General features: G+C 53.0%; 9 protein-coding genes across 9 annotated transcripts; 4 read left to right on the top strand and 5 right to left on the bottom strand.

The window, feature by feature from the left end:
- Positions 1–695: 695 nt before the first annotated feature.
- ftmE (cytochrome P450 monooxygenase ftmE) lies at positions 696–2,475 on the bottom strand (the record flags this gene model as incomplete). Its single annotated transcript, XM_040947477.1, has 2 exons — positions 2,232–2,475; positions 696–2,168 (listed from the first exon to the last, which is right to left on the bottom strand). Exons 1-2 carry the CDS (start codon positions 2,280–2,282, stop codon positions 696–698), a joined length of 1,524 nt encoding a protein of 507 aa, XP_040800617.1. The 5' UTR covers positions 2,283–2,475.
- Positions 2,476–3,119: 644 nt separating this feature from the next.
- On the top strand, positions 3,120–4,471 carry BO72DRAFT_379646 (putative tryptophan dimethylallyltransferase; the record flags this gene model as incomplete). Its single annotated transcript, XM_040941353.1, has 2 exons — positions 3,120–4,261; positions 4,321–4,471. 2 exons carry the CDS (start codon positions 3,120–3,122, stop codon positions 4,469–4,471), a joined length of 1,293 nt encoding a protein of 430 aa, XP_040800616.1.
- A 159-nt stretch (positions 4,472–4,630) lies between these two features.
- BO72DRAFT_511105 (uncharacterized protein) lies at positions 4,631–5,333 on the bottom strand (the record flags this gene model as incomplete). The annotated part of the gene is made up of 1 exon (XM_040949389.1): positions 4,631–5,333. A coding segment is annotated over one exon (618 nt), but the record flags the coding sequence as incomplete, so codon positions are not given.
- Positions 5,334–5,933: 600 nt separating this feature from the next.
- On the bottom strand, positions 5,934–7,493 carry BO72DRAFT_405891 (FAD-dependent oxidoreductase; the record flags this gene model as incomplete). Its single annotated transcript, XM_040942303.1, has 3 exons — positions 7,273–7,493; positions 6,598–7,196; positions 5,934–6,533 (listed from the first exon to the last, which is right to left on the bottom strand). The coding sequence occupies exons 1-3, from the start codon at positions 7,424–7,426 to the stop codon at positions 5,934–5,936; spliced, it is 1,353 nt and encodes a 450-aa protein (XP_040800614.1). The 5' UTR covers positions 7,427–7,493.
- Positions 7,494–8,986: 1,493 nt separating this feature from the next.
- Positions 8,987–14,487, top strand: BO72DRAFT_405888 (putative AMP dependent ligase/synthetase). The gene is made up of 2 exons (XM_040942302.1): positions 8,987–14,036; positions 14,122–14,487. Exons 1-2 carry the CDS (start codon positions 9,069–9,071, stop codon positions 14,299–14,301), a joined length of 5,148 nt encoding a protein of 1,715 aa, XP_040800613.1. The 5' UTR covers positions 8,987–9,068; the 3' UTR covers positions 14,302–14,487.
- Positions 14,488–14,684: 197 nt separating this feature from the next.
- On the top strand, positions 14,685–16,364 carry BO72DRAFT_131734 (fungal specific transcription factor domain-containing protein). The gene is made up of 5 exons (XM_040939101.1): positions 14,685–14,778; positions 14,839–15,340; positions 15,501–15,603; positions 15,661–16,173; positions 16,233–16,364. The coding sequence occupies exons 1-4, from the start codon at positions 14,722–14,724 to the stop codon at positions 16,157–16,159; spliced, it is 1,161 nt and encodes a 386-aa protein (XP_040800612.1). The 5' UTR covers positions 14,685–14,721; the 3' UTR covers positions 16,160–16,173; positions 16,233–16,364.
- Positions 16,365–16,825: 461 nt separating this feature from the next.
- BO72DRAFT_459559 (monocarboxylate transporter) lies at positions 16,826–18,824 on the bottom strand (the record flags this gene model as incomplete). Its single annotated transcript, XM_040946430.1, has 6 exons — positions 16,826–16,855; positions 17,041–17,065; positions 17,147–17,551; positions 17,622–18,241; positions 18,361–18,467; positions 18,575–18,824. 6 exons carry the CDS (start codon positions 18,822–18,824, stop codon positions 16,826–16,828), a joined length of 1,437 nt encoding a protein of 478 aa, XP_040800611.1.
- Positions 18,825–19,140: 316 nt separating this feature from the next.
- Positions 19,141–19,992, bottom strand: BO72DRAFT_528470 (uncharacterized protein). The gene is made up of 2 exons (XM_040950190.1): positions 19,804–19,992; positions 19,141–19,747 (listed from the first exon to the last, which is right to left on the bottom strand). The coding sequence occupies exons 1-2, from the start codon at positions 19,889–19,891 to the stop codon at positions 19,371–19,373; spliced, it is 465 nt and encodes a 154-aa protein (XP_040800610.1). The 5' UTR covers positions 19,892–19,992; the 3' UTR covers positions 19,141–19,370.
- A 2,630-nt stretch (positions 19,993–22,622) lies between these two features.
- BO72DRAFT_448840 (uncharacterized protein) lies at positions 22,623–24,213 on the top strand. The gene has a single exon (XM_040944888.1). It carries the CDS (start codon positions 22,913–22,915, stop codon positions 24,131–24,133), a length of 1,221 nt encoding a protein of 406 aa, XP_040800609.1. The 5' UTR covers positions 22,623–22,912; the 3' UTR covers positions 24,134–24,213.
- Positions 24,214–24,525: the final 312 nt, after the last annotated feature.

The raw sequence follows: 24,525 nt of genomic DNA, 5'->3' as shown, positions 1-24,525 counted from the left end.
GGGGGGGGTTGCTCGAGGTTGAGATGAGGGGATTGGGAATGATCTCTGAGATGTTCTTGATGTGATAGCATGTGTTCATGGTGGTGGGTGGGGATGTGCTGTGCCCTTTTGTACTCATCCATGACTCAATGGCTGCCGTGGAGAGTGACTGTGATCGCTACGCAATGGCTCGATGTCATATTTTGAACAGATACAGCAACCAGGTGAAGGGGATCTTCCGACAATCAGTGATGGGATCTATCTCATCAAAGCCCCTCTAGGAAGTTGCATGCTACCTGCTCAATCGAAACCAAGGCAGCAAAGATCCCGATGTCATCATCTATTGCCAATCGGTGGAGACATTTTTCTTCTCTGTACGAGGCAAACTTGTGATATTGAACGCATGACCATGAATGCAGTCAATGATTCAATAGTCTCACTGCATGTTGCTGCATGCTGTGCGTCATGGCTGTCTGCCCCAGAAGCCTCACTTTCGGTCACATCCGACCGGACATGCCGGGAGCTACAATGTGGCACGGAACTATTACCTGGTCATACGTCGGGGAAGTGGATGTGTGATAAATTCAGGCTCCCTAAGACTAACAAGCGTGGTGGGCAATGGGCAGTCTGGCCAGCGAGGCCGAGGGTAGCTGACAACGTCGTAACCAGGAAATGCATGGTATGTATTACCTATGGGAAATGAACTAAGATGATATTCACACCTTCAGCGGTATTACCTCAGCTAGAATTTTCTGCTCATCCTTCTCCACCGCATCCCACGCCTTGTCGACAATTTCCTTACGTTTCTCACTTCGGATGACCACCGACGCCGGGAAAGAAGGCACCTGATTGAAGGCCGATCCCCCACCACGGGGCTGCATCAGCTCATCTAGATCTAACTCCACCTTTTTACCATTTTCATACGCATGGCCAAAGTCATAGGCCCAGAAGAGGCGCGCAGTGTTAATGAACAAGTGCTCGCGGGCCAGATGTTGGCCGGGACATCCGCGCAGCCCAAAGCCGAAAATCACATGGGGCAGATCGGGGTTGTCAATCCAGCGCTGCGGACGGAACGTGAAAGGGTCATCATAGACGTTCTCATCGTGGTCCATGGCCCACTGATTCAGCACCAGCGTCGCCCCCTTGGGCAGCAAGTAGCCTTTGTACTCGATATCGCTGCTGATGGCGCGCGGCGCTCCCAGCGGCGAGAAGGCGTGCCACCGCAGCGCCTCGTAGACGAACGCCATCACCCAGGGAATGCGGTCTCTGTGCTCCCAGTCCGGCAGCCGGTCGGGACCAACTACCGCATCAATCTCCCGTTGCAGGCGGCGCATCTCATCGGGATGGAAGATGGCCGCCAGGACGATGATGCGAAGGATCTCATACGGGGTCAGCGAAGCCTGGTAGGTCGAGCCGATGCAGAACGAGAGCTCCAGCTCGCTCATCCCCTTCGCCTCGGGCCGTGACACGTATTCCTTGGCCCAGTTCCACGCCGGCGTGCTAAGCCCATCCCGAAACCGCTTCACATAGATATTCGCCAGCCGCTCCCCAACATCATCCAGCTGCTTGAGGAACTTGTCATTCCCCGGGAGATACTTCAAGATGGGGAAGAACTCGCGCAGCATGGCGGTGCCCGCGAACATCGACTCGGAGATCCCGCCCAGCTGGGCCACCGCGCGGTCGATATCCAGGATCTCGGCCGTCTCCTCGGGAAAGCGGTGCCCGTAGGCGATGCCCAGGAACAGGCTCGCAGCCTGCCGGCGCACGCACTCCGTGAAGCAGTCTCCCTTGGTCAGCAGCTCATGCAGGAGCTGCTTGGACTCCAGGTCGTTGATGCCTCGGTACTTCACCGCCATGGTGGGCTTGAGCACGGCGCCGCGGAGGGCGCGGTGCGTCAGCCACTTCTCCCCGTAGGGAAGGGCCGGGGTCGTGAAGCCGTACAGCGCGCGCTCGAGCACGAGCAGCTGCGGGCGGCTGCTGAAGACGGCGTTGTGCTTTGCCAGGAAGGTCTGGACGACGTGGTGCGAGGAGACGATGATGGTGATGTTGCCCCCGTTGTTGACTGTCATGATCGGGCCGTATTGATCGGACCATTGTTTGTAGACTTCCCATGCCTTTTGGCGGGGAGCTTGGTGAAGGTTTCCAATCATTGGGAGCCCTCGGGGGCCTGGAGGGAGGGGCAGTTGGGACTTTTTGCCGGTTGGGGTCAGATGGTAGTAGGATAGGATGAGATAGATGGTGATGAGAAAGACGAGAGCTAGACCCGTTGGGGTCAACGCAGCAAGGGAGATTGAGAAGGCCATTGTGAGGTTCGGGTGGTCTCGAGCTGGAGGGTGAGAATCACCCAGCACAGTTGACAACTTTGAGATGAAGACGAAGGTGAGAGGAAGGACAGAGGTGGGCGGGCGACTGTGCCTTTGCGAATTTGCGAGTGCACTGCATGAAGTCACCTGTCTCTGGAATCTGGCGGTGATGTAGGAGGAAAGTTGCCCACCAATATTTGTCGGAGCTGTCATTGAGATAGACAAACTTGATTCCTTGTGCTACAGCTACTGTTGCTGTTGCTCTCGCATGACGCACAGTGATTCCGCAGCTGTCAATAGACTCGATGTCTTATGGTAGACCATCGCGGGTGTCTACTTGAGCTCAGATGATTGGGCTCGATCTACTTAGCCAGCCTCAGCCTCCACTGATGATCATTTCCGATTGTCCCGATGCCGAAGACACATCACCTTCTCCTGTGCAGCTTGTCATATATTTTCATGAAGACTATTGATTCTGGCTGCAGATCATGCGGGGAACCTGGGATCTTCGTGTGGCTCTGGCCACCGCCAAACTTGTTTGTTCAGGATGTTTGTATGATCTCCACGGATGGCGGCAGTCTACGGTACACAAATACTTCCGTCTCGGCTGCATGATGGCAATAGCCCGGGTGATCGACATCGATCGAGAACGATCGATTCAACCCAACCTCATCGAGTGTGTAATTTTCAATTCCCCAATACACACGCCTGTCTGTTACCGTTCCGACTGGTGAAAGGATAAGTAGTTGTGGCTCACAGCAGAAACGCACAAGGACATCCAGACAGACAGACCCATAAACTCATTGCAAATCATATTCCCTGTTGCACTACGCAATGATGACCGTCCTTGAAGAGTCTCTCCAAGAGAGTCCGTTCGAGGGCCTATCCAAGGAGCTCAATCTCAAGAGCGATGAGGAAAGGCTCTGGTGGGAGAAGACCGGGGTGATGCTGTCGAGAGTGCTGTCGTCTGCCAGCTACACCCGCGACGAGCAACTCCAATACCTTCAATTCTATGCCCAGGCTCTGCTTCCTCTTCTGGGCCCTTATCCGCAATCCTTCCGCAGCTCGATCACGCGCAGTGGGCTTCCCCTCGAGTTGAGCATCAACTATCAGCAACAAGAGAAGCCACTGGTGGTCCGCATTGGATTCGAGCCGCTCAACGCCCTCTCCGGCACCCCCAAAGATCCATTCAATTGCCTCCCCGCTTCCGAGCTCCTGTCCTCGCTCGCCCAGCTGCGGATCCCGGGCTATGACGAACAGATCTGGCACCAAGTCATCCAGGACCACACCGTGAGCCAGGCTGAGCAGGGGGCCTTGCAGGGCGTCGACCTTGAGGCGGGCTACATCCGATCACAGACCGCGTTCGGCTTCGACCTGAAGAGGGAGGGCAAAATTGCGGTGAAAGGCTACAGCTTCCCCGCCTTGAAGTGCAAAGTCACTGGCCAGTCCATGGCCCAGCTGATGGCCACCTCGATCGCCAACTTGACCCCTCTCATCGACTGCTCCCCGGCGTTCGCTACGGTGGACGCCTACCTGCGCGAGGTTGGCTACGACGACCGGTCATTTTTCTCCTGGGACTTTGTCGACCCGGCCCGCTCGCGCCTGAAGCTTTACACCGGCTCCAACAGTGTGACGTGGGAGAAGCTGGCCGAAGTCTGGACGCTCGGCAACCGCGTCCAGTCCCCGACGGTGGCCCGCGGGCTGGAATACCTGCGGCAGCTGTGGGATCGGATGCAGCTGGCGGCCGGTGAGCGGGATATTGTGGTGGCCTTCGATGACCAGCAGAGCACCTCCAAGGCCACCCCGTTGCTCTGGAACTACGAGATGCGCGCGGGCAACCCCACCCCGCTGACTAAGCTGTACTTCCCCGTGCATGGGGAGAGCGACTGGAAGGTGATCACGGCGGTTGCCGACTTTCTGTGTCACATTGGGCTGGAGCGCCATGGTCAGGGGTATGTCGAGAAGGTCAAGTCGTACTAGTAAGTGTTTTCGATGCTTGCATTCGAGTGTCTTGACTAACTGCTGGTTTCATTTCAAGTCCCGGGGTTGATCTCACTACAACTGATCGGTTTACCTCGTGGGTTTCGTTTGCCTACACGGAGAAGACTGGGGTGTATCTGAGTACTTATTACCATTCTTCCACGGATAATCCTTGGAAGATAACGGTCGAAGAGGAGGAACAGGCTTAAACTCTGAAGCTGTCTCATCACAGTTGAATAGTGTCAGCATACCCTGTAGCCTTTTCATGTCAAACTCACCTGAATCAACGCACCGTCCAGTCAAAACAATCACACATACTTTCACATTTTTCAATATCTCGTAATATTCATATAAACTCACTACAACAGTGGAATAAGAAACTACAACCCCCCTCTCAACCCAAAACCTCAAAAGTTCTACTCGGAGATCCTCAGCCCCTGCACATCCAACGGCTCAACCACCGTCTCCGCCTCCGCACCGGCGCCCACGTCGTCCGCGTCGTCCGGCCCCCAAAGCTCCTCGACCAGCTGCATGGTGCGCGCATGCTCCCGGTCCGCATTCGGCCCCCCGAGCAGAAACCACTGCACGCACAGCGCCTCGCCCGAGGGCAGCAGCTCCTTGTAGATCTTGCCGCGGCGCCCGACGTGCACCTCGCCGATGAGCGGCTTGAGGTGCGGGTCGCTCTCGCGCAGCCGCCGGAACTGTCGCGTCAGCTCGTCCCTGTACATGTTCCAGTTCGGGGTGAAGGTCGGGTCGTTGCGGCCCGCCTCGGTGTCGATGAGCCACACGTACTGCTCGTGCGGGTGGTGGCGCCGCGGGATGATTACCCGGGAGCGTTGGGGGAGTCTTACCATTTTTCGTTTTGGTTGTGGGTGCTTGGTTTGGTTTGGTCTGGGGTTGGGGTTGGGGTGTTATTGGGAAGGTTCTAGTGGGTTGTTGGGTGATGGTAGTGGGTTTGGTTGAGTTTTTATATTGATGTGCCAGTGGCCGTCGGGGTGGTTGAGCGGGGGTTGGCTTTTTTTGTTCTTTGAGTGCTGTATATGTTGTTTGGGATACGATGGGATGTTTAATGGAGGTTGTCATTTCATGATTGTCTATCATTCTTGCTGTGATATACGTGAAGATCTGTAAAGGACCTGGTTGGCATTGTTTGCATGAAAGATAAAGGTAATTTCCTCAAAAGACCGATAGGTGTCGTAAGCATAAGGAGCTCTTTATTCTGATCTATAGAAGCTCTTAGCTCTTTGGGAGTCTCACGCGAACCGGTAATTGTATTATAGTATGTTGTGAAGATTCGGATAGGATGAGTGGTTTGCATCATTGTGATTATGTCTATGATTGTCATGGGTGTAATTAGTTATTGCCTAACCATGTACCTTAGTCAATTACCTTGAGCATTTGAAAGCCATGCCCGACACGCGGGAGCTCTTCTGGTAGGAAAGATCTTGATGAATAGAAAGAACATTCTTCCAAGTTGGATCTATGATACTTCGACTTAAATGCTGGTCAGAGAGATCCGTACTGTATGTCGAGGTATTCAGCGGCGGGGCTATGCCCACCGGTAGTGCTGTATGGGCAGTACGGTACGGTATCAGGAGCATGTATAATACCATGGGGTGTGCTCTGCTCCGCCTCCCGCTTCTCTCTTCCTCCTTTCCCCGCTTCCACTTCCTATTTACTATCATACTCCATCCGATATCGCCCATCACTAGGAATGTTGCAAGGCACATACTCCTGACCATTTCGCACCGCTTCTGCCACTTTTGAGAACTCCTTCAAAGCGTACTCCTGGCAGTCGTGGTCCAGAATCCACGCCGGGTGCGGTGGCTTCACCATCGTCGGGTCCTGCCGCAACGCGTCGAAGTCGACATGATTCATCACAAATTGCAACACCGCCAGGCCACCTTGCTGGACGATCTGAGCACGCCGGTATCGGATCTTCTCCGTGACTGACAGCGCCAATGGTACATCCTTTTTCCCCGCCAAGTCAAGGGCGATCGCAAGTGTGGCGGCGTCTTCGATAGCCTGGGTACCTCCCTGTCCGCTGGACGGGAGCGCCGCGTGCGCCGCATCACCCACCACGATCATGCGGCGCTTGGGCGACAACCAGGTAGTCAAAGGAGTGCGAAGGGCTAGATTCTCCGAGATAAATCGACCACTCATCACCCCTTTGATAACTGCCTCGAGTTGGTCTCGTACTGCCCAACCATCCATGCACTGCAGAATCTGGTTCATTGTTTCATCGTCGTTCTGGGACGGAGTACTGGCGGCCTGTAGATGCAGCATCATGTCAATGCGGTCCTCGAGACTGGATGCAATCAGATGAGATGCCTACCTTATGCGAGCAGTACCAGAACAGCTCATTGTCCTTCTTCTTAGTCGTGATTCCGAAGTGGACTCCGGGTCCAAGCCAACCATAGATGCAGTCCTCGGATCCCGATTCTTCCTCACTGAGAATCCAACTCAGACTCGGACTGCAAGCCGCGACTTGAGCATCCAGGTACCCTCGAGAAGCCGCGTAGCCAGTCTCCTGCAGGTTCATCTGCTGGCCGGTAATGCTCAGTCGGCCCTGGCTGTGGATTCCTTCGGCGCAGATGACACAGTCGGCCGAGATTCGTCTACCATCGACTTCAATTCCAGCCTCGTCTTTTGTCTCCCAGTACTTGGTGACTTCAGAGCCCAGGGCGATGGGAATGCCAAGGCTCTGGGCGTACTGGTGCATGGCGGACACTAGTGCTCCACGGTTGACTGTATAACCGCGGCCCTCGTTGTATCCATGGAGCTCGAACGTGCCATAACAATAGCCAGTGTAATCAAACACTTTGGCTCTGTTGGTCTGGAACTCCAACGGGCGGATTAATTCGTGGAAGGCACCATCGCCCCATTTGGCAGTCACTCGAGCTCCGTTGGAGCCAATGCTGATTCCGTCTCCTTCTGTTAAACGATATCAGTAGTTGAATTGAAGAACAAGCGATTTGCCTCGAATCACGTCATTGACTCAGCTACTAACCCGTCTGTTTCAGCTCCTCATACTTCTCAAAAACCATAACATTATGTCCCTTGCTATGGCATTCGATAGCAACACTCAGCCCTGCAATGCCAAGACCGACAATGATCACTGTCAATTTGTTCGAGTCATTTTGCGCCATGCTCTCGCATGTCATGGTTGCTATCTCGTAATGTGAAGAAAATGATGTCGAAGACTTGTGGTCGAGCGAATTGATGTGGGCGCTCCTGCACCCCCAGATTGGCGGTCACACCTTTATGACTATCACGAATCCACCATTTGCATGAGAAAAGAAAAGAATCTTTCAATGTGATGAGACCAAGGTAAGACAATCAGCACATTTGAAAAATACAAAAACATGCATAATGTGGGACAGTGGTATCAATAGTGTATTACATTGCGATTTCCGTATCGAGTAAAGATTTGCGTCTTTCGTCCCGATATTGTTACGATGATGGAGAAATTGGCGAGGTGACCGACCATGTGCCCCATGTGCAGCAATCAGCCGCACAAGCTCAGCCTTCTATGACATCCAAGACATAAGCCGTCATCTAGGTGCAAATCACGGCATGTCACATACACCCATTTCGGAAATGCGGCGGCGGTAGAAGGCAAAGTGATGAAGTATGGTGTTGCCATAGCTTTCTCCACTCGGGCTTCAGCTGCGCCAAACGACACTATGGAATCGTGCCGGGCCTGGGCGCGTCTTGTGTGATCTAGATGCATGGACTTTCGCCTTCTATGGACGATGATCAACCTAGGTCACAGAGTTTCTTCCTCTACTGACAGCATGAGCTCAATGGCAGATACTTTAAATTTCAAAACCATTGTCGACGGAAAGACAAGCCGCAAGGTAGCAGAGGAGGTGCACAAGCAAAATGAGTTCTCCTAACATTGAGTCGTGCCTCTTTCCGTGCATCACCTCTTCTACGGGTTCATCGCCCGATGAGACAATTGTGTATTGGGACAAGTTTGAATGGGAGGTCACAATTTCCGAAGTCTCGCTGTTGCAGAGCTTGATGCAATCGTGGGCCATTGTGCTAGCTAAGTATACAGACTCTGAGACGCTTCGCTTCGGCGTCCTGTCTGGATCGACGGGCATCCAGACTTGCGATGAGATATCGGTCGAAGAATACGAAGCTTCTGTAGATTCTGCCGGGTACTTGTCAGACGCTGTCTCCCTCATACGCCGGAAGAAATGTCAAATCCATGAATGGAAGTGCAGAGACCGGATCAACACATGCGTCGCGACAGACTTACACCCGGGCTGGCTGAAAGACTGGAAAAGTTCTGTAAGTGCTACCGGCGTCAACAGAACTCGCACCTAGAAGACCAAGTCTGACATGTTGTAGTCTAATCATGGAATTCAAGTCTTGCTTGTGGCAACACAGCAAGAATGGCCATGCATCTCCTTGTATGGCAAGGCGGGCCTCGTTGACAAATCTTCTATCCGATATTTGAGCACCGCTCTGCACTATATCCTTGAATCCACCTTGGAGCGTCCGCAAGAGCTGCTGCAGAGCTTTGCTCTGACTCCTGACAATCATTATCGTCAAATCTGTGACTGGAACAAACACATCCTCGAAGAGCCGTTTGCCCAATGTATCCACGACATTTTCCAGGACAAATGCAGCGAAAGTCCAGATGCAGAGGCCATAAATGCCTGGGACGGTGCAATGAGTTACGCCTGCCTGGATCAAGAATCAGCCAGGATTATGAACCTTCTGCGTCTACAGGGTGCTGGACCGGAAACAATTGTTCCTTTGGTTTTCGAGAAGTGTAAATGGACTGTTGTTGCTATGCTCGGAGTTCTCAAGGCCGGAGCAGCTTTTGTTTTGCTGGAACCGTCCCATCCTTTGGAGCGTCTACAAAGCATTTGCCAAGACGTCAGGGCTCGAGTTCTCCTAACCTCTGAGCTTCACAAGAGTGTCGGGTTGCAGCTCGCCGACAACGTCATCTTAGTACCCAGTGATACTGAGAACAGAGCCCCGTGTCGTGACAAAGTCTCTCCGTCTCAGATTCAGGTTAAGCCAGGTAACGCAGCGTATGTTGCCTTCACTTCCGGGTCCACAGGAAAACCGAAAGGGGTAGTTGTTGAACATGGTTCGTTCTGTACCAATGCGATGGTCAGTTCTGAAGCGCAAAATCTGGACGGGTCCTCCCGCGTGCTTCAATTTGCTTCCTATGCCTTTGATGTCAGCATTCACGAAAGCCTGGTGCCTCTCATGCTTGGAGGATGTGTCTGCATTCCTTCGGCTTCCGATAGAGTCGATTGTCTTGAACACGCCATTCTCCAGCTTCGGGTCAACTGGATGGAGCTGACTCCATCCGTTGCTCGGCTCCTAAGCCCACAGCGAATCCCCGCTGTCAAGACGCTGGTCGTCGGTGGCGAGTCTATTGCGCCCTCGGAGGTCTCCCGTTGGGCGCCATATCTCCGCCTCGCCGTTGCCTATGGCCCTGCGGAATGTACGGTGGTATCGCTCGTGCATCCCAACTTCACCAAGGATGCTGACCCCTTTTCGATCGGTTGGGCCTGTGGGGGTTCAGTCTGGGTCGTCGAACCTGAGGATCACAACAAATTGGTCCCTATTGGTGCTGTGGGCGAATTGGTTATCGGAGGGCCCATTGTGGGCAGGGGATACTTGCATCGACCCGAACAAACGGTCGCTGCCTTCATTCAGAATCCTCATTGGCACAGAACAGAGAACAGCCGGTTCTACAAAACTGGAGACCTGGTGCGTCAAAGGACCGACGGGAGTGTGTCCTTCATAGGTCGCAAAGATACCCAAGTCAAATTGCGAGGTCAACGAATTGAACTCGGGGAAATCGAACACCAGGCTGCCGAATTCTTTCCAGGTGCTGCAGTGGCTGTGGAGGTTGGCAAGCTCTATCATGGACATTCGAGCTTGGTTATGTTTGTGGAGTGGAGTTCATCGAAGGAAGAAAAGAGATACAACAACAAAGATAGCTGTCGGGCGACTCATAAGGAATGCCATCGATTTTGGCCAAGGGCGCTTCGAGCTAAAACAGGCCTTGCAAAAATACTCCCGTCTTACATGGTCCCGGATTTGATTGTGCCCTTGTGCGTCATTCCTCTCTCCCCCACTGGCAAAGTGGACAGGAAGTCGTTGCGATCGATGATTTCTAGCTGGTCTAAGGAAGAGATCAGAAAATACCAGCCTACAGCGTCTTCCTTATCCTCCAAGGAAAGACATCACGATCCTGCTGCGCCAGAGGCCACCCAACATATGATCAAGATGGTTGCTCGCGTTCTGTCGCTCAATGCGAGTGACATTAATGAACACGATAGCTTTTTTCAGCTTGGGGGTGATTCAATATCTGCCATGATGCTCGCGCAAGAGTCCGAGAGTATACCTTTTTTGCAGTTTACTGTCGCGGATATCTTCCAATCCATTGATATCTCTGAGCTAGCAGCACGTGCACATACTATGACACTTGAGAAAATCCCCAGGGAATGCAGTATACCAAACCATACTCTGCCGTTCTCGCTCTTGAGTCCAGGGAAGGTGGACGCCTATATCCAAAATGCAGCGGAGCACTGTAATGTGGCTGCATCACAAATTGAGGATATGTATCCATGCTCGCCTCTTCAGGCGCGCCTGATGGCCAGAACTGCCAAGCAGCCAGGCGCTTTCCAAGGGCGTTTCACTTTCAAGTTGTCCCCAGGCCTCGACAAGGACCGGCTACGATGGGCTTGGAACCGTGCGGCAAATTCTCTTCCAATTCTTCGGACGAGGATTATCCACGCATGGCAATTAGGCGCCGAAAACTTTCTTCAAGTTGTAGTTCGGGACAAGGATATTGAATGGATTGAGGCAGCAACACGAAGCGAAAGTGAGGTGAAGAGATCCATGTCGTTTGGCTCCCCACTGATCTACCTGGTTGCTCTGCGTGCGAAACTCAATCCTACGTTGACTGTCGTCATTCATCATTCGTTGTTCGATCTGGTCGTCTTCCAGCAGATTCTCACGACGGTTGAAACTGCATATCGAGGAGAGGCTCTTCTCTCGCAACCATTCGCACCATTTATCAAGTATCTCGGAGATCTAAATGTACCTCAAGCGTCAGATTTCTGGAAGAGGGAATTTGCCGGCCTCAAAGCAGTCCCGCTCCTTTCAAACAAGAACTTTAAACGCTCGAAGCATTCGGCTATCAGCTGGACCCGCAGACGATCTCTTCTCCCCGACCCTAGCCCATTAGGAACCACAACGTCGTCGCTGATTCGCCTAGCGTGGGCAATGGCACTTTCTCAGTACACCGGTTCTTTGGACGTTGTCTTCGGCGTCACTGTCATGGGCCGCAGCATGCCTGGCACTGTTGACGTAAAGGGCCCTACCATTGCTACTTATCCTCTTCGAGTCACACTCCACGGTGACCGCAGTGTCAGTGAAACATTAAGGTGTATTCACGATCGGGCCATGAGCGTTGCGCCCTTTGAGCAGACTGGGATGCAACGAATCAGACAGTGTGGCCGTGAGGCTGCTATCGCCTGCGAGTTCCAGAGCATGCTGATCGTTCAACCACCATTAGAAAAGACACCTCTGGGCAGGAAGGGTACATCGCAGTTGATGACATTGGATGAGACCGGATCTTGGAAGCACAAGTCGTACACCAGCTTCAGCACTCAAGCCCTGAGTGTCGTTTGTGAACCTAGCGCTGATCATTTGGGAACGACGGCCTATTTCGACCGAAATATCATAAAGTCGTACCAGGTCACAGATATGTTGAGAAGTATGATTCGTATACTTTGCCTTCTTGTACGATATCCTGATGCCCCCCTGAGGAGGCTTCTCAAGAAATGTCCACCGACATGCGATCTTACCGACAATCGTCACGAAAGCGTCTCCTTGGCCTGTCTAGAAGAAGCAGCTTCTGGATACCTTGGACCTGGCATTCCGGTGATTGCGGACTGGGTTACGCCCCGGGCATCTCAAGCCCCTAGTCTCGCACTTTTCGTTGGGGTCGTGAGTTTAGATACATTGTCAGATGATTGCTCAGTCCTAACCAAGGTGGAAGAGCCGCTGCGCACTCGATTAATTCAGCTTATGCGTGAGCTACAACAGAGGCTTCTTGGGAAGACTGTGCGTTGTTGTTGTGTTCCCGTTTCCCTTCGGTATCAGCCATCCGTGACTCGTCTCCTTCTCGATCGAGCTAGTGCACTAGAAGCTGCCTCCAAGCTCACCTGGGCAAGCTTAATTTCGTGGCAATCTCCACGGGACTCCATTGCTAGCGAAGACTTGCTCCCCGTCGAGGTAGGATTAAGACACGCATTAGCGACAGTGCTACAGCTGAAGCCCAGAGAGATTGGTGTTGAAGATGATTTGGTTTCCTTTGGGTGCGATTCCCTTGTCGCCATGCAGTTCGCTGCCCAGTGCAACCTGGACGGTATCCAGGTGACGGTCGCGGATATCTTCCAGGCCAAGTCGCTCAGATCCCTGGCTCTAATAGTCAAGGGCCGCCTAGCGCAGCATTCTCAATCCACGGCATTAGCAACGTTCTCCTTATTAAAGCCGACGTATGAGAATCAAAAGTCCTTCGAGCAAGACATATTTACGACCGTCGACAGTGGCGGGTTGGGACAAGCGACCGAAGATGCATTTCCGTGCACCCCGTCGCATCTGGGACTTCTTTCTGAATTGGGCAATTGTCAATCGCATACGATCTGGGAGGTCGGGGGGCCTGATGAGCGGGTCAATCCTACGCATCTAGCTGAATCTTGGTTGAAGCTCGTTGAGCACCATGCAGCACTGCGGACCCTCTTGCTGCCCAGTCTGTCGAATCCAGCCCAGATATTCCATGTCGTGCTAAAGAAGTCCCTTGATGCCGTCGAGATCTTGACCGACATCGATGATTCCAGTATACAGGAGATTGCAAGGCGGCCTCGTCTATCGAGCTGCAATAACAAAGGACTTCCATACAAGTTCACAGTCTTCCAGAGCACAAGCGGAAGGGTTCTCTGCAAGCTAGAGGGGAGGTATGCCTTCCTTGATGCAACCTCGGTCATTATCCTCTTGACAGATCTTCGAAGGTCTTTACAAGGCATAACGCTATCGGATTCCACTGTCAGTTCCTACTCTTCATGGGTATCGTTTCAGCAAAGTTGGGCTAAGGACCCCTCGCATCTGTATTTCTGGGATCAGTATCTGGCCAATCTTCACCCTTGTATCTTGGCTGGTACGGTTGCGCATGACCGCAGCGCGATGCTCCCACACAGCCAAAATCATGAGAGGAAGGTTGCTGAGAACAGATGTCGTGGACAGATGCGATCCCACCACCAAACACTTCTTCAAGACACCCGCGCCCTGCGCGAATGGTGCGACCAAAGGGAAGTAACAATCACCAACGTGATACAGAGTGCTTGGGCGCTTGTGCTCAGCGAACAAACGGGCCGGGACGACGTCTGCTTTGGAGCTCTAGTCTCCGGCCGAGATGCACCCATACCTCACATCGGAAACATGCTGGGCTCGTTCTTCAACGTCCTCGCCTGTCGGATCACGGTGCAATCAGGCCCCGACCATTGTGTTCTTAACCATGTCCTGCAGGCTAATCGCCGCTCAATGGGAGAGCGGGCGTCCCACCAATTCTGTTCTTTGAGCGAAGTCACACGTCGGATCTTTGGCGGAAAGGAGTCCGGAGCACCCTCGTCCCTGTTCAACACCTGCCTATCGGTTGAGCAGCCGCTTACCGACCAGACCGGGCCGATGGATGGGTGCTTCAGGGTGCTGGAAACAGTTGAAGAGACTGAGGTAAGAATATCCCACACCCTTGTCCAAGTCGAGCTGCGTCTTTCGCAATTGGATTCAGCTTTGCTAACATCATTTTGGGTGCCAGTATGACATGGTAGTCGCCGCCACAGTGCTGTCTGACCGGATTGACGCTCAGTTGATGTTCTGGGATAGCTTTTGCGATGCCTCTCGTGCTGCGGACCTTGGACAGGTCTTGGCTCGGGCAGTTGAGAGGATTATGGTTTGTGATGGGATGGAGGTTTGTGCTTCAGATTTGAGTAAATAACAATCGGTTTGAGTGTTATGTTGTGGTCACCTTGGGGGTGAATTTCTTGGTTTTTGATTTTTTGGCTATGATGAGCTAGTATATTCAGTGCGTTGTACCGGGGTCCTGAAATTCTCGTGTTTGATGTTGAGATGGTAGTTGAAATTTCATGCATAGTTCTGACATCCAAGACTGCTCAGCTCTTTCCTTTCTATATGTACCTACTGGCCGAAAGAATTTGGTCAAATCACAAGACATTGTCTGGTCTGACATTTGTTCTTTGTGATGATTTTAGTACCTGCGCACAGTCACTCCTCGACAAAAAAGGCGGTCGATCGGGCGGAGATCCATTAAAAAAGGGGTGGCTGATTCTGCCTTGCAGAACCCTGGCCCCTACAGTGGGCTACTCGTGCCACTCTCATCGCCGCAAAGGAAAACAGAATGAAGCGTCAGCGTAACCAGATGGGCTGCGATCAATGCTATGCGCTAGGTGCTGAGGTCTGCTTAAAATTGCTGATAGCTACCAGAAACCTGAGCTGACCAAGCTTGCTGTCGCAGTGTGCCCAATGCCAGCCCACTGCTATCGGCACCTCGTCAACAACGCGAAATAAGCGAGTCGCACGCGTCAGCGACATTGATGCGTCAAGAGCCGGCTCGTCGCAAGAGCTGACAGTACCCCAAACACAGGACCATCCACAAGATGACCGCTCTAGCTATCATCGAACGTTGCGGGACTATGAAGCATTAGTCAATGGTCTTCGATCCAGGCTAGACAACAGGGTGCAAGCCGTTCTGGATGCTAGCGTCCAGATTATCCGCAACAATGCACCCTCCGAACCTGAGGCGAGGGAGCCAAACCCAATTGTTGAGAATCACTTACCTCGCATGCGAGAATTACAAGTTGTTCATGACGATGAGGACGGGTATATGAAGCTCTTCCTGGAGACGATCCATATCCTTTATCCCTTCATTCCCGAACGTCTACTTTTAAGCAAGTTTGAGCAATTCCGAACGGGGAGTAACACCGAGGAGCATCGTCACCTCTGGGCCGCGATATTCCGTAAGTCTTCCATCTATCCCTGTCGTTGGCTTTCACAATTCGCGGGAGATCCCATCCAAATCCACGCAAGATTTTATCTACGCGATCGGCTCTTTCTACACGACGCTGCCTCATATGCGGGGCACTGATAACAAGAACCATTCTCGGTACTTTGAAAAAGGAATTTGCGACATTAATAGAGATGATACGGGGGACTCCCTTGTCCTCATGTGGGCCCAGCTTGTGAAATGCTTTTATCTTCAGGCTCTGGGTAACTGCAATAGGTAAGTCTAGTTTTCCACCTACGAGAAACCTCGCTAAAGTTGTTCGTCCGCATGTAGATGCCTGAGCACTCTCGGATTTCTTCGAACATCTGCACAGGTCCTTGGCCTACACGAGGCGCATACCTACCATCATCCCTTCAGTCTACAGGATGATGACCGCTCACGTACTTGGTTCTCTTTGTATATCTTTTCCAGTCTACTCGCGCTTCAGCTCGGCCGACCGACCCCTATCAAGCCCGCCCCTCATCAAGACACGATGCTTCCGAAGAATGATGATAGTATCGCATTCTGTTCTTGCTCTGATGAAGAAGGTGACGATGACTCTACAAACGAGGATGTTATTAGCCATATGGAGTACTTTGTCCGTATGATTCGTTTCTGCAATATAGCATCTCGTGTCACCAGCTTCGAGCCGCCCCGAAGCAAAGCGTCCATGGAACAAATGTTGATCGTCCTTGAGTCTTTGGAGCACGACTTGATGGAGTCGGAACACGACATACCATGGAATTTCTGCATGCGCGGCCGATTCGGACCCCAGCAACGGAACAGTCGTTGATGACCGTTCGACAGGTGTGTTCATGCCTATTCTATTACCATCCGAGCCATTCTGCTGACGTAGCCCCTCACAGCGCAGGATGCTCGGCCTCAGCCGTTTTCACCTCAGTTCATTGATGTACAGGCTCTTCGTTGGCTCAGAATTGACGTCCGTGTGCGAAGGGGAATTCTCTTTTCGCATGTCTGAGATGCACGCTCGGGACATGGTGGCTCTATTTAAAGAGCCTCATCGCAGCGGGCGTCATATTTTAGATGAGTTTCCCTGGTGGCAGATGACGCCGTATTTGATCAACGCCAGCTCTTTATTCTTTGTCTCGGAGATATACCCCCGGTACATTGGTGTCACCTTTGTTCAAGGGAACAGACCACGACCGGAGGAGGCGCGAGCAAGTGCCGAAGAGTGCCTGAAGCTTTTGGGCGGCCTGCAGGTGGGGCAGGTGGGCTCTGCTGAGGTAAAAAGAGCAGCCAGGCTACTGAGAGGACTATCGGCCAAGTATAGCCGGACTGGGCGAATTGAACCTGCGTCATCTTCCAGGAGAGACGGCGTCGCTGTGGGTGCTTCTGATGAATGGTCCCCTGAGTTCTCGAGCGCCATGGCCTGGATCATGCATTTCTACGCTCCTTCTCCTATCCCGACAAGATCAACAGTACCGGATAGTTCCGATATTCAGATCGCGTAGTCAGACGAGACCCATTCCTGAGATCGACAGTTCAGGTATCTTATTCGACTAGGAGGAGCTTCCAAGGAAAGTGCAGCAGCTTGGATCAAGCAATGTTCAATACATGAAGTTGGATTGTTCCGGTCAAGGAAACGGGATATGCTTTGTTGGTAGGTATAACTCTTCTATCCGTCGGCGAACTTCACGAAGGGACTGTACATACCATTCGCACAAGATCGAAGAAAAGACTGTTTACTTTAAGTGAGATCCATTAGAGCTAATTCAATCAAACAAACCTCACACTCTAGAACTTGGCTCTCAAAACCCACCCTGTCTGTCGGATCCTCGTTACCAAGACCAGCATCGTTCCCGCCAGCAAGAGCAAGCCCGAAAAGATTTTCATTCCCGTGTAGGACCCATTGTCGTGCGCCAAAATCGCCCCCGCGATCGGGTTCGTCGTCAACCCCCCAATCGAGGAGAAGAGGTAGAGCACGCCGGTCCAGTACCCGATTTCCGGGAGAGGAGCCAGTTTCGCGACGAGGGCCGGCGGAAGCGAGAAGTACGCGCCAGACGTGACGCCGTACAGCACCGCGAAGGCGATATTTGCCGCGTCGGTCGTGGCCGGGATCCAGAGCCCGAGGATCAGAATCCCGGTGATGGTGCAGACTAGCAGGAAGATATTGTACACGCCGACTTTATCGGAGAGGAACCCCGCAGCCATGCGGCCGAGGAGGCTGTTTCGTCGGCTATTAGCATCTCCCTGGTCTTGCTACTGTGGCGAAAGGATGGGACGGTGATACATACCTCCCCGCATTCAACATGGGCACGACATACTGCGCCAACTCCAGCCTCATCCCGCTCTCTATCGCAGCCGTCTCCACGAAGTTGGTAGGGATATACACCCCGAACGTGAGCAACACGAACCCCGCTACGAGAAAGCGCATCTTTATCTCCCGCCAGGGACGCAACACCGCCTCGCGATCCATCTTCTTCTTCTTCTTCTTCTTCTTCTCACCACCATTCCCCCTCCCCCTTCCCGCACCCCGATCCCTAATCGTCAAACACATCACTCCCAACAACCCCATAATCACGAACGCCGCCACTCGCATCGCCCACCCAAACCCCACCTGCACGACCAGCCTGCGCGTCATGATCGGAAACACGATCCCCCCGACACTCGACCCCGACGCAATGATCCCGTACGCGGCGCCCCGCCGCCGCCGGAACCAGCTGGGGATCACGCTCATGGCCGGCTGGAAGATGGCGCAGATGCCCATGGCGCTGCACACGCCCTGCGCCAGCAGAATCTGGTAGTACTGGGTCGCGAGGGAGGTCATCAGGAGGCCGATGATGTGCAGGGCGGAGCCCGTGAGGAGGACGGGGCGGGTGCCGTGCGTGTCGCTCAGGTAGCCGACTATTGGGCCCTGTGGGGGGGTGGGGTTGTGGTTAGTGGGTGTTGATTCGTTGAAGGGTTGAGGTTGGGTAAGGTAGACTGGCTGGATTCGGAAGGGGAAAGGGAAGGCCCCGGGGAAGTGAAACGAACCATGAAGAACATGAAGAATACTTCTAGGGAAGGGATCCAGGCGATCGTGCTCGGTGCGTATTGGGGGAGGAGGGTGGTCGCGTAGTAGGTTTGGAAGGTTCCTATGCCTTTTTGGCTGTCAGTGGCTCTGGTGTCGCTGTGGTTCTGGGTCGACAGGTGTGCTTGTGTATGCTGGGATAGTGTGTGGATGGAGGTGCATGGCTGGCAGGCATACTATTGATCCAGCCGAAGCTGCAGAACATGGCGCACCAGGCCCCGAAGACGACGGACCATGCGGCGAGGCCGCCGTCCGGGGGCGAGTCGTCGATGCATTGTGAAGTGGACTGTGCTTGCGCGTTTTGCTTCTCTGCGTCGAAGAAGGTTGGCACTGGTGGGTTGGGTGGAGTGGGAGGTCGTTTGGTGGCGGTGTTGGTAGTATTTGGGTCCGGCTGCTCCGTTGCTGAGTTGGTCCACGCCCGGGACATGGTGCGCTTATCAGCCCCCCTGGAGAGCGAAGTCGATTGAGCTGCTCCAGAAGCCTGCCTTACGAGGGAACAGCCCATGATGGTATAAATATGAATAGGAGGTGGGGGGAATATTGTTGAACTACTACCGGATCCTACATCATCCCCCCCCCCCTTGCATGCCCAGGTATGTGGTTCGCCGGCAGACATGTCGACGGGTAAATTCTCCGACATCCCAATGTATTGTGGATTGGAGGATTGGAATCCACATTTTATTGACAGTAGTGCCATAAACCATCAAGAGCATAGAGGAATGGATCTGGTCAAGCGAGGAGTCGTGATTTAGTGGCTGGATATGCGACTTTAAGATTCATCAAAGTAGGATTGAACAGAAGTGGGAATCTAACGGGTTGAAAACAGGGAATCAAAAGAATGCAGATCAACACATCATTCCGAGCAGCAAAAGCGATCATCATCGTAATCATGATCCCCCGAACGCCATGTCGTTAAGAGTAAAAAGAAAAGCCATAAAGGCTGCCCCAGCCGCAGCAAGCTCAGCAGCACCGCTCAAGCAACACGTCCAACCTTTAATTTTCTCTTGCACCACGCCCGGACCGACTGTCGCGGGGGCTCGCGTGGCTCCGTACTGACGGCCGGGACTGGAGGTTGGGGTGCTCCGGGGCTGGGTCCCACGACCAGCAGGTATCGCGGTAGAGGAGTGACGGTCGCCCAGCTACTATGGACGACAACGGGAACATGGCTTGTGGAGGTCTTGCAGGGTCGGCGCAGGTGCTCGAATGTGCGTCGGCAGATTGGACAGCTTGGGTTTGGCCGCTTCAGCCAGTCGTCGATGCATGTTTGATGGAAGAAGTGCTGGCAGGGTAATTGGCGGTACGATTTGATGGAATCGAGGTCTTCGAGGCAGATGATGCATTCTTGGTTGTCTTCTTTGTTGGTTAGCGAGGGGCCCGGTGGTTGCGGAGGTAGCAGGCGCACGTACCTTCTAGCGAGGTGGGGAGGCTTTGAACGATAGGCAGTTGGTGGAGGTCTATCTCATATTGTATGGCGGACGGCTTGCCTTGTGCCATTCTGGAGGTTAATGCACAGTGTGCGCAGGTCTCTGAAAATTGACTCTGAAGAGAATGTTACTTTACAAGTCAGGCAGAGTCAGGGAGAAGGAGAAAAAAAAAGTAGCACTTGTTGACATTGAGCAGCGATGATGTGGGGTGCCCCTGGCCGTGATGTCATATGCTCATAAGGCTGAAATGACTTAATCCTCCAAAACAGGCTTTGGTGGAGCCCGCGGGCTGGGTTGTGCAGTGCCGTGGTTGGCGGATGCCCCTGCAGGTTTGACGCGGCACACGGGAAATGACGGCTGTGACACAATCTGCGTAATCCAGATGCCGAAGTCGTCGGCTTGCATCAGGTCTGGCCATCATGATAAAGGAAGCGCTGCAGCAAGCGTTGAACATGCTCTTTGTTCTTGATCGGTTGAACTAAGTATGATTTGTTCGTATACTGTGGTCGTTGTATAGTGGAAGGCTTCGTCTATATACTTCGATTCGAGTGTGTCGAAGCGACAGCCATGCCAAGGCAGGCGACCGTGGTTTATCAGTAACCAAGTTGTGACATCGTCCCAAGCGTCCTCCAATCATACTGCTGGACCGCAAACTATATCCAGGCCATTCAGAAACCGTGGCTAAGACTCTTGTGATAGGGACTTCTTGCGACGATGCGCAACAAGTATTCCGCTTATGTCGCCCTGCCTTTGAGCTTCCGATATACAACATGTAATTTCCGGACTTCGAAGAGGCTCGTTTGGTCGTCCAACTCGAGTGCCCCGCTAACGGTATTGTCGGCTTTTGGCCTGGAGTCGCTGTGTTGCATCTCTCAGGTTCGGCCGACCGGCATGGTCTCGCATGGTTTTCGACGAACCGTGGTCGATAAAACGCTCATCTTCGAGGAGGAGGATTGTGCCGTTATCCGCTGGAGTCTGAATTAAATCTGATGACTGGATAGTGTCAGTAAGCAACACTGAGCCGGTAAGGGAAACCGATAAGAAGCAAGAGTAGTCGAGGTGTGCGTTGTAGAACACACCTGTAGGTATCATCCATTCGCATCCTCCCAAGGTAAAGCCACGGCTTCTATGCCGTCAGGCTCAATGTACTCAGGTGCTCCGCATGGGAGAAAAAGAGGCCTGTTCAGTTCAAGATGTTCTGGAAGGGGAGCATCAGCATGTGACCGAAAGTCAAGTGACTGGCTCAAGATGGAAGGTCAAACACTCCGGGGCCTGAGGTGCGGACTTTCGCTACCACTTCAAAAGTCCCTCACCTCAGTCTTTTCTCTCTCTTTAATCACGACGTCATTCTTTTCTTTTCTGTATTCAGCATCTCCACATGATAGGACTTTTCGTCAGCCTTCTGTCTTCCTTTGGACAACCCCCCTGCATCTATCACGTTGGCCAAGATACTCGGACTGGGGATTTAGCGGTTAAGCGTGGTCGCTCAATGGAGCCCCCAAGAAAATTGACCAATTTGCCCGTGATTGAGCTGTAAGTCCTTTATTATGCAAGTGTCGGAGCGCGTTATGCTTTTTGGCGCTAATGAGTGTGCGTTGTCCTGCCTAGGCGCCCGAGTAATGGTCCGGGAATCTCTGCTTTGTCTGTGCGGAAGACTCTGTCATCGACCGCTTTTCGAACATCGCAAATTGTTCGAGTAGAAGTCCCATACAGCAGATCGAAGACCAGAACCAGACTAGTCTGTGTCAGCAGATATGCCGACTCTGGAGCACATTCGCTTTCTGTGTTAGAGGCTTCTTAAAGCTGAGTGCCGGGGCCGCACGCATCAACTGTCAAACGCAGTTATCGATATCGTCCTTGAGAATGAAGACCCGAAGGCATTTGACACAGTTGACCAATTACTTGGCTCTGGCAGGCTGCTCAACTTGTGACCAAAGAATCTGATTCAGTTGTATGATTGTTAAGCATGCTTGAACGACCAGTCATCATTTGACCTCCGATTATACGAATCGAGACCTGCAACCACAACATGCATCTGCATCACGGACGACGATGTTGCTCATGAATGTCTACCTATCACACATGTCCACTGGCGTGTCCGAATCGACTGTGGGGCAAATCTTTAGGAGTAAAACACCGACGCCGGATAAAGTCCGTTGGCTCGACCACCGCGTGGCAGAGGCTACACATGTTGATTTGATTGCGATTGGAGGCTTATTTCGGGTGCTCGGATGGACCTGAGGTGTTGGGAAATTTAGCAGGGACTGGTATACTGCAGGAACAGCGCTGGGTCGAAAAGGCGAGGGGACCTGATTGGCGGCTGGAAGGGGCGCAGAACAAGGCCTAATCTAGTTGAAGCTGGGACCACCTTGATTCCGAGTCGTCTGAAGCTTCCGAGCTAGGGCATAGTCTGCGAGAACTGTTGGATTCGCACGCGAAACTCTTCTCCACTGCCGGCCAGCCTGTTTGTGCCGTCACGGCGGTTCATGCAACAGATCGTGAGTCAGATTGAACATCAGTTCTCTTCTCAAGCAAAGTGTCAAACTGTTCAAGTCATATGGCGTTTGGTCCGACCGGCAGAAGAGGAACGAAAACGGACAGAAATTTCAAGCCGAGGAGCTGTCACCGCAAAGGCATGTTTTACCTCCGACAGCCAAGACCCTAGTGCGGGAATAGCTTCGTTCTCAACCCGATCGGCGGCCAACCTAAAACACTTGCCCCTTGCCCTAACCGCCATGCGACAGTTTCACCCTCACCTTAATTGCTCCGGCGCCTCCGGAAATGGCCCAGTGCGGTAGTGGTTCCGGTCTAGCCTCCTGACCGTTTGTTATCCTACTCCATCACAGCCATCCGCCTTCGATGCCTTGGACAACTTAAATACACCGTCATCACCACCCTTCTGTGGGAACATTTTCTTCTCCATCAGCAGGTCTTTCTTTACTTCCGCCTCTATCACATTCCTTCCTTCGGGCTTCATTGATTGAAGTTCTCACTTTCGTTGCGCTGGGTCGCTCACTCTTTCAGTCAATCACTTCCATTCTCTAAACCAGTTCTCTGTACTTCCAACTCCTTTTTAACAAAACTCGCCAAAATGCGTCAGGCTCAGTCTTTGTCCCTCTTGACAGCTCTTCTGTCCGCCACGCGTGTGGCTGGACACGGTCATGTCACCAACGTTGTCGTCAACGGTGTTTACTACGAGGGCTTCGACATCAACAGCTTCCCCTACGAGTCCGACCCCCCTAAGGTGGCCGCCTGGACCACTCCTAACACTGGCAACGGTTTTATCTCCCCCAGTGACTACGGTACCGATGACATTATCTGCCACCAGAATGCCACCAACGCCCAGGCCCACATTGTCGTTGCGGCTGGTGACAAGATCAACCTCCAGTGGACCGCATGGCCCGATTCCCACCACGGTCCTGTCCTTGACTACCTCGCTCGCTGCGACGGTGAGTGTGAGACGGTTGACAAGACCACTCTTGAGTTTTTCAAGATTGATGGCGTCGGTCTCATCAGTGACACCGAAGTGCCCGGTACCTGGGGAGATGACCAGCTGATTGCCAACAACAACAGCTGGTTGATCGAGATCCCCCCGACCATTGCTCCTGGCAACTACGTTCTTCGCCACGAGATCATCGCTCTCCACAGCGCTGGCACCGAGGATGGTGCTCAGAACTACCCCCAGTGCTTCAACCTCCAGGTTACTGGCTCCGGTACTGACGAGCCCGCCGGTACCCTCGGCACCAAGCTCTACACTGAGGATGAGGCTGGTATCGTTGTGAACATCTACGCCTCTCTGTCTTCCTACGCCGTCCCTGGCCCCACCCAGTACAGCGGTGCCGTCTCTGTCAGCCAATCCACTTCGGCCATTACCTCCACCGGAACTGCTGTTGTCGGTAGCGGCAGCGCCGTTGCCACCTCTGCCGCCGCGGCTACCACCAGCGCTGCTGCTTCTTCTGCCGCCGCGGCTACCACTGCTGCTGCCGTTACCAGCGCCAATGCCAACACCCAAATTGCCCAGCCCAGCAGCAGCTCCTCTTACTCCCAGATTGCTGTGCAGGTGCCCTCCTCCTGGACCACCCTTGTGACCGTCACTCCTCCCGCCGCCGCTGCCACCACCCCTGCTGCCGCCCCTGAGCCTCAGACCCCCTCTGCCAGCTCTGGTGCCACCACTACCAGCAGCAGCAGCGGCGCCGCCCAGTCTCTCTACGGCCAGTGCGGTGGTATCAACTGGACCGGAGCTACCTCTTGCGTTGAGGGCGCTACTTGCCACCAGTACAACCCTTACTACTACCAGTGCATCTCTGCCTAAGCTGGACGCTTACTTTCTCTATAGCTAGATCATCTAGATTATCTCAAATGAGATCTGCTGAACATTTATTTTAGTCTGAGTACTCAGAAATTGGTTCATATTTAACACTATCTTATTTTCACTTTCTCCGTTTTCACTGTGAGTGAAGGTAGTACTTGGTCGATGAAAATGCTTGGCTGTTGGCATGTGCCTTAGAGTATTCCGGCATGTTCATACTCAGACCGTGTTCCCCCTGCCAAGTGCGCTTGAGTTTAGAATTTTGCTGGCAGTGAATGTGTGCAGCTTGGTTGCGCTTAGTCGGCGAGGGGTAGTGTCTGCTGCAAGGTAAAAGGCATTTCTCATATATTGCAACACGGTCATCTCTTTATCTTACAGACTGTAGCTTCCCATCC

Source organism: Aspergillus fijiensis (genome assembly GCF_003184825.1).
Source record: "Aspergillus fijiensis CBS 313.89 unplaced genomic scaffold BO72scaffold_28, whole genome shotgun sequence".
Taxonomy (NCBI): Eukaryota; Fungi; Ascomycota; class Eurotiomycetes; order Eurotiales; family Aspergillaceae; genus Aspergillus; species Aspergillus fijiensis.
This window is presented reverse-complemented; position numbering and strand designations above follow the sequence as displayed.